Source organism: Malus sylvestris, chromosome 17 (genome assembly GCF_916048215.2).
Source record: "Malus sylvestris chromosome 17, drMalSylv7.2, whole genome shotgun sequence".
Taxonomy (NCBI): domain Eukaryota; kingdom Viridiplantae; phylum Streptophyta; class Magnoliopsida; order Rosales; family Rosaceae; genus Malus; species Malus sylvestris.
In genome coordinates, this window is record NC_062276.1 from 2,862,587 (window position 1) to 2,869,984 (window position 7,398).

General features: G+C 37.6%; 1 protein-coding gene across 1 annotated transcript; it reads left to right on the forward strand.

The window, feature by feature from the left end:
• The first annotated feature begins 674 nt into the window (after positions 1-674).
• Positions 675-2,171, forward strand: LOC126610625 (gibberellin-regulated protein 14-like). The gene is made up of 4 exons (XM_050278734.1): positions 675-869; positions 1,009-1,047; positions 1,134-1,380; positions 1,679-2,171. Exons 1-4 carry the CDS (start codon positions 813-815, stop codon positions 1,861-1,863), a joined length of 528 nt encoding a protein of 175 aa, XP_050134691.1. The 5' UTR covers positions 675-812; the 3' UTR covers positions 1,864-2,171.
• Positions 2,172-7,398: the final 5,227 nt, after the last annotated feature.

The window sequence follows — 7,398 nt, forward strand, 5'->3', positions numbered from 1 at the left end:
GCATATCACTTTGTCTAAATAAAGCTTAGATATTCATCTGTCTTTTGTAAGTTAATATGTATTTTAAATTAATCACGTATTTTATTAATTTATTTTGAAATAATAGTGTATAACGAGTTTGAAATACATATGTATAGTATGACCTCTTTAAATATTGAAACAATTTACTTACACCAACTCTGAAACTTCTGTTGAGTTTCGAATTATTAAGAGCAACTCAACTTCTTATGATATTAATTATTCAAGTTATAAGATAATCAATAATTATTGTGTAGTGAATAATTATTATTCGATAGCATTTTTACTCTGTAAATGAATTGTTTGAGCAATTGGTATTAAAAAATTATTATTTTTAATTTCAAAATCTCTTTTTTTTTTTTTTTTTGCATTTTTCTGTATTCTTTTATAATTTTTTCTATGTGACTAATTATCCAATTACAAGAGTGACTGAAAGAGGTGGAGTTGCTCTAACGCAAGATAGTTGTAATAAATTTGAGATACGAACCATAGTCAGTGATGTTCTTCTCTCCTCTCTCGGTCTGAGAGAGACTTATCTTAATCAGATAACACAACTTTAACGTTATTTAAAATTAATAATATAGTTTCATTTGTTTAATTTTTAAACATGTTCTTGCGCTGAAATATTGATGAAATGACTTAATTGGTGTAGGGAAGTTTTTCTTCTGCCTCTGCAGTTGACCAGCCAAACCTTTCAACAGTATTTATACCACCTCCCTGCTTCTCCTAATGTCATTACTATCTCAGTAGTCAGTACTTTCTTCTCAGCTCTTGACCCCTCCAGCTGTTTAACAATGGCTTCCAAAACCATGCTCCTTCTCTTTGCAACTGTTCTCCTTTTCACTGCTAGGGTAATTATCTACATCCCTCCAAACCCTAGCATTTCTTTTATTTTTTTCCTCATTAATCAGTATTATTGATATTTTTTTCAGTTTAATTTCCAATATATTTTGGCGTGTCTAAAGTGATCTGATAACCTTGTTTTTGTAGGCTTCATCACTTGACGATCATGAGGAACTCAAGATTAAGGTACTTTTAATTATATACTTTAAACAAAAAGTTCAATTATTGCTAGAAATTTTGACATTCAGTGTTGCGAAATTCTTTAATTTCAGGTTACTTATGTCAAGGCACCAGCTCCACAACCTCTAGTCAAGGCTCCAGCTCCGCCGCCTCTTGTAGTCAAGGCACCCAGTCCACCACTTTCCAAGCCACCGTCTCCACCACTTGCCAAGCCACCATCTCCACCATATACCAAGCCACCAACTCCTGTCAGGCCCCCAGTGAAGCCACCAACTCCTGTCAGTCCCCCAGTGATGCCACCCACTTATCCACCACTTCCTCCGGTTAGGTCCAAAGCAGGTAAATATTTTTCTCACTACCATATAGGGAACTGAAATTTATTTTCTTTACTAATCTAAACCCTTAATCTTGTACTAATCACAAAATGTTATGCCTAACTGGTTCTATAATCCCGCGGACTTGTTCACGAGTTACTTTTTAGTCCGTCAACTTGATTTAAGTTCACGTATCACTTAAGAACGTCGCACGTGAACAAGTTCTTGGACTGAAATGTAATTCGTGCGCTATCGGAATTAAAAACCCTAAATGTACTTGGTTAATTTGTGAGTAAACTTGTTTTTATTACTTTGGTGGGCAGATTGCATCCCATTGTGTGACAAGAGGTGCATGTTGCATTCAAGGAAGAGGGTGTGCATGAGAGCTTGCATGACGTGCTGCGACCGCTGCCGCTGCGTTCCTCCGGGAACATTCGGCAACCAGGAAAGATGCGGCAAGTGCTACACCGATATGGTCACCCATGGCAACAGAACCAAATGCCCTTGAATTTAAATAAACCCTGGTTTATATATTCAATCATATTTTTAGAGTTAATTAAGGTCAATTAGCAAGGTGTTTGATTAGGTAATATTCAATATTTAAGCATTGTCTGTAATAAGTATGAGAGGGTGGGAGGAAACTAACTGATTTTCTTCCTTTGTCCTTTCTCGTTTCTACTGCTTACTGCATGTGTATTGAATGGGATAATTATTAATTAGTGCTTGTGTGGCCCTTGAGATTTAAATTAGATAGTATGTATTCAATTTCAATTGTCATGTAGCAGATGATATTCATTATATCAATGTTTTTTTTTATTTTTTGGTAAACATGTTTGAAACAGAGAAATATATGAAAAGAGGGGACTTCAGTTTATATCATAGAAATTTTTAAATTTAGACTAAAATTGACAGGTTTTATGGATATTTTTTTTGACATAGTAGTTAAATAGTCGACTACCATATGACATTCTTTCAAGTTTTATTTTAAATTTATAACCGATATCGATATATATTTTTGTAGATTTGCATATCGATATTTGCATAAATTTTGATACTTTTAAACACTGGACGATATATTGTTCTTCTCAGATTTTAGGCTAGTTTTTGAGCTATTTTTGAGTTCAAGTCTTGCAAAATAGGTTTACCAAACAAGTTTTTGAGTTGTGAACTGAAAAACATTTTTTTAATGAAAACTTTAAACTCGGGCTCTTAAGTTTTTCAACCTTTCAAGATAAGTTTAATACCAAATTGTGACTGAATAATTGTGTGGTTTAGGTTACTTCTCCATCTTCAATATCTTTGTATTAAAATTAATTTAAAAAATGGGTATATTATGATATCAAAGATACAAGCTCTCCTACCCAAATTTGGGCCAGTTTCGAATTTAAAAAGTTTTTTTTTGTTTGCCAGTGTGATAATATTGGGCCCTCAATTGCACGATGGGCCTTTGGTGACCTATTTTATTGGTTGGATGGGCCTTGACCAAAGTTCAAGCTAGGTCCAACTATTTTGTTTTATTTTTCTTTTTTCAACAACTTGAAGCTAACTTCATTTGACGAGGATCACATCGATAAGGATCTCATCTCAAGATAAACAAGGTACGTATTAATTTCTTGAAGAGAAATGCTATTTTTCTTCTCTTTAAAATAGTTGATTAGTGCTACAGTATGATGATATTCCTCTTCACTTGGAAGTGAGAGGCATTCGGTTCAAATCTCGTGGATTGCGAATTTAATATCAAATTAGGCTATCCATAATATGACTTAGCCGAAGTCCCATTTCCCTTAATGTAAAAATATCGATGTACTAAAAAAAATTTGATTAGTAATATGGTCAATAAATATAGTCCAAATAGCAATACCGAAAAAGTTGAGGTTGTACCATAAAAATTAATTGATAATATGGGGAATAGTTCAATTATTTATCAGCACATGCAAGATCCCTTCATTCACTAATGTGAATTTGATACTTTAAACATGTCCTCTCACGTATGTCGAATTTTCAAGTCTAGCATGTGGACAATATAAATCAGATGATGTGGAACGCGTGTGGCTATTAGGCTTTACACTCGGGACAATCCACTCTGATACCATGACGAAATTGGAGTTATACCATAAAATCAATTGACAATATAGGAAATAACTCAATTAAGCACATACAAGATCTTTTCATTCTCTGATGTAACAAATACGCTCATACTTGAAATTACTATGGTCTTTTTATATATATATGCATGGAAATGGAAATTAAGGTTTAATATTATGTTCTGGCTGCAGGGCCGTCTTTTGAGGAAGAGGATCTGCTCCGGATCTTAGTGTCCGGAGGCTCCTCATCAAATAATCTGGGCCACACAAATTAAATCCAACGGTTTCTATTAATTCATTTTCTTGGTCCACCACACACAATCGATAACCTTGATTTGACTTGTACACCAATCAATGGTCCAAATTGTTTGATGAGGAGGCTTCGGACACTAAGGTCCGGAGAAGATCCTCTTCCGCCCTTTGAGCAATACCAATGTGTTTATAAGTAATAGAAAATTTAATATCAACCCAAAAGCCTTAGCAAATTTTAAAGAAGACTAAGAAAATTTAAACCCTTTTACTATCTTTTTGTATTACTCTTGCTCTAATTTTTTTTGGGTCAAATGCTATTAAATTTTTCTCTTGTTAATGTCCTTCTATGACATTTACATCATAGTATTATATTATTAATGAACTTGTTTTTGTGATTTCATCTTCATTCTAAGGAGATAATTATGGATGCAAATTTTTGCCGTCTTCTCCTTTCACGAAAATGCACCTGCAAAATAATAACACTTAAGATTAAGGCTAAAAGCCTCACGTGCCCACGATGAATGGGGGGGCTTTGGCAGAAGAATCTCCGATGTTAGAAGAATCTGTGCAAGTCATTTGGTGAGAGCTAAGTCTGGTTCACATTCGGAGAGGCTTGCTACTATGAAGAGTGATAAGGTCGACTCCGCTGCTAAAGTGGCGTCAATGCCTATTCTTCTTGCTGATGAGACTAGTTCGCCTGCTGAGAAATAGGAGACTGCTCACGTGGGCAGTTATGAGAAACCCAACACGCATGTTTCTGGAGAGGCTGCTGAGATCTGTGCGTTTTTTAAGCCATATATGTTTGAAGACATGGATGCGTGTGCCAAGCTTGTTGATGGCGTTAGAGGGATTGTTTGCCCAAGTTCCTTTGTGAAGTATACGACCCAATATAGGAGGACTGCTCTGCTTGCCATGATGCAGAAAACGGCGCTTCTGGCAGGTGAGTCTATACTAATTGACCAAGATGATACCAAGGCTTGGCAATGACTATGGCAGCTGAAGCTTATTCTTTTATCGAGAAAATCAAAAAGTTGGAGTCTGAGCTTGTCGCTTTGAAGGGGTCTAATATATCTGCCCCCACTTCTTTGTAGCTTGAGACCGCTCACTAGGAGATCGTTAACTTGAAAACTAGGCTTGACGTGATCCAATTTAAGTATGAAAGTGCAAAGAAGGAGATTGGTTGTTACATACCTTGGATTTGAGATCTTGAGTGTGTTGTTTCTGAGCTTCGTTCTCCTGCTTATGCAAAGGATAAATAGTTGATTGCTGCTTATAATCAAGTTATCCACTTCCAAAAGATCGTCAATAAGCTTGAACCTCAAGTGTTGGAACTTCAAGGTGCGTTGAAGACCAATGAAAATCTGAAAAAGGAAGTGGATGAGCTGCAACGCGTCTGTGTTCGTCTGCTCGAGGACAATGAACAGATGAAGGGTGAGAAGGCTGGACTCGATGCTTTGCTTGTTTAGAATCAGGACGATTTCTACAAGCTAGGTTATGTAGATCATCTTTTTGGTAGACCGTCTGACTTTGAGTTTGCTAGGAAAGACTTCGAGACCTTCTGTATTTCTCCAAAAGACTTACTTGCCTTTACTTTTAAGGCTTCCATTGGTGAAATAGTCAGAAAAGTTGGTGCCTAGGCTGGGGCAACCGGGGGTGAAATGATGGATGATGCCGCTGTTGAAAGTGTCGCGGTTACTAAAGATGTGGCGACCGAGTAGTCATGGGATGTCCAAGCTGCAGAAGATTAGTCTTCTAGGTAGCCTTTAGGATTTTCTTTGTTTTCCTTGTTGCTTTTTGCTTTGCTTGAACTTATTCAGCCTTTGCTATTTGTTTATCAATTTTGCTAGAAAATTCAATAAACTTGCTTTATTCGTTTTTCTTCATATTCGCTTCTTTTATTTACGCCCAACCGTTGACTTTTAGACCAACTGTAGACATGCTGCTTTTCTATAAGTAGATAGGCCCACATAGCCTATGTAGCCGTAGGTGTTGGTGTAGAATTTTTGCAAAGGTGTTAGTCATAAGGTCGGCAGCTGTCCTTACTTACAGAAGGAGATGAGCTCGCATGACCACTCGACTTTTAACTTTGGCTTTCTTCAATCCTTTGAGTTGTGTGGCCTGCATCACAACATAGTAAATATTTTTGGGTCATGAAATTCGCTAACCTTTCGTATTAAAAGTACGCGGTTGTTTGGAATTTCGTAAACAAAAGTCCGAAAGAACTCATTGCTCTTTATGTAACCAATTTCGTGGGTTGCATAGCAAGTATTACAACATTTTAGGAATTAGAGTTCCAAGGCAGCCGTCCATAGGGCGTACTACATAATGTGTCTCCTCCGTTTCTAAGGCCCAGTTCCTCGCTGATTTGGCAAAGAGACAAAAAATCCTTCAGTTAACTAAGCCTTGAAAAAGACAATTGTGGCTACTTTTAGGAATCCCAGCGCAAGCCATCGTGCACCTAGTTACACCATGGTAACCCGACTCATTCATGTCTAGATATTCGGAGTGTATAGTTTATCCTCTCTCATCGGAGAATATGGTTGGTCTCCAAAAGTGGTGCAATTCCTGTGATAAGTCCCTAAGAAGGGCGCGATCTTCTTTTGAAGTGTATGAATGATTAGTTATTGTAAGTTTACAGCTGATCCAAGTTGTAAATTACTTATGAATTCCTCATTGAAAAATGAGTGAAACTAACGAAAACTTAGTTGTAAGGTAGGAATTGCATAACAACTGGATAGTCCTCGGCTTGCGAGTTGGTACTCGTTGAGCTGCTTGAGTCTTCGGGCTTTGATGTAGCGGGAGGTCATGCATGGTACTTTCTCAGGTTGTAGGCATTCCATTGCTTTTCGATTTCTTTGTCGTTCATGGTGGCAAGGGTGTAACTACATTTGCCGCCTACTATGTTGATCTTGTACAGACTTTTCTAGATGAGATCCATCTTTTTGGAGCATTCTCTGGGGCAGTGATGAAGGCTTTTCTTAGGACTAGATCTCCAGGCTGGGACTACAGAATCTTGGCCTTTTGTTGTAGCTGGAGAGAAGCTTCTGCTGGTAGGCTGCGATGTGGGTGATAATCTTCTCGTGTTTTTCTTTTGCCAGATCTAAGTTTGTGGCCATCTTCTTTTTGTTCTGATCGATGCTTGGCATGATGACATTAGGATGAATGATTGCTTCTGAACCAAATGCCAAAGAGAAATGAGCCTCACTAGTTGCTCGTCATTTGGTTGTGTGATAAATCCATAGACATCCGGGAAGTTCGTTTGGCCATTTTTCCTTCTTGTTGGTGAGGGATTTCTTAAGGCAGTCGAGAATCTATTTGTTGGATGCTTTGGCTTGCCCATTGCCTTGAAGATACCTTGACGTGGACATATGCTGCTTAATGCCTTATTTATGGAACAACTTCACCAAATATGTGCCTACGAATTGCGGGCCATTGTCTGTGACGATGGATTAAGGGATGCCAAATCGGCAAATGATGTTCCTCTATATGAAGTGTTCTCTGTCCGTTTAAGTTGTGGTTGTCATGGGCTCTGCTTCTACCTATTTGATGAAGTAGTTAGTCGCCATGATCATAATGCATCTGCCCCAAATAGCGGGCAACATAGTCCTTACTAGGTCGATTGCCTATTGCATGAACGACCAATGACTCATCTATGGGTGTAGTTCGCTGGCAAGCAATGCTAGTACCAGCTTGTAGCGTTGGTAGTG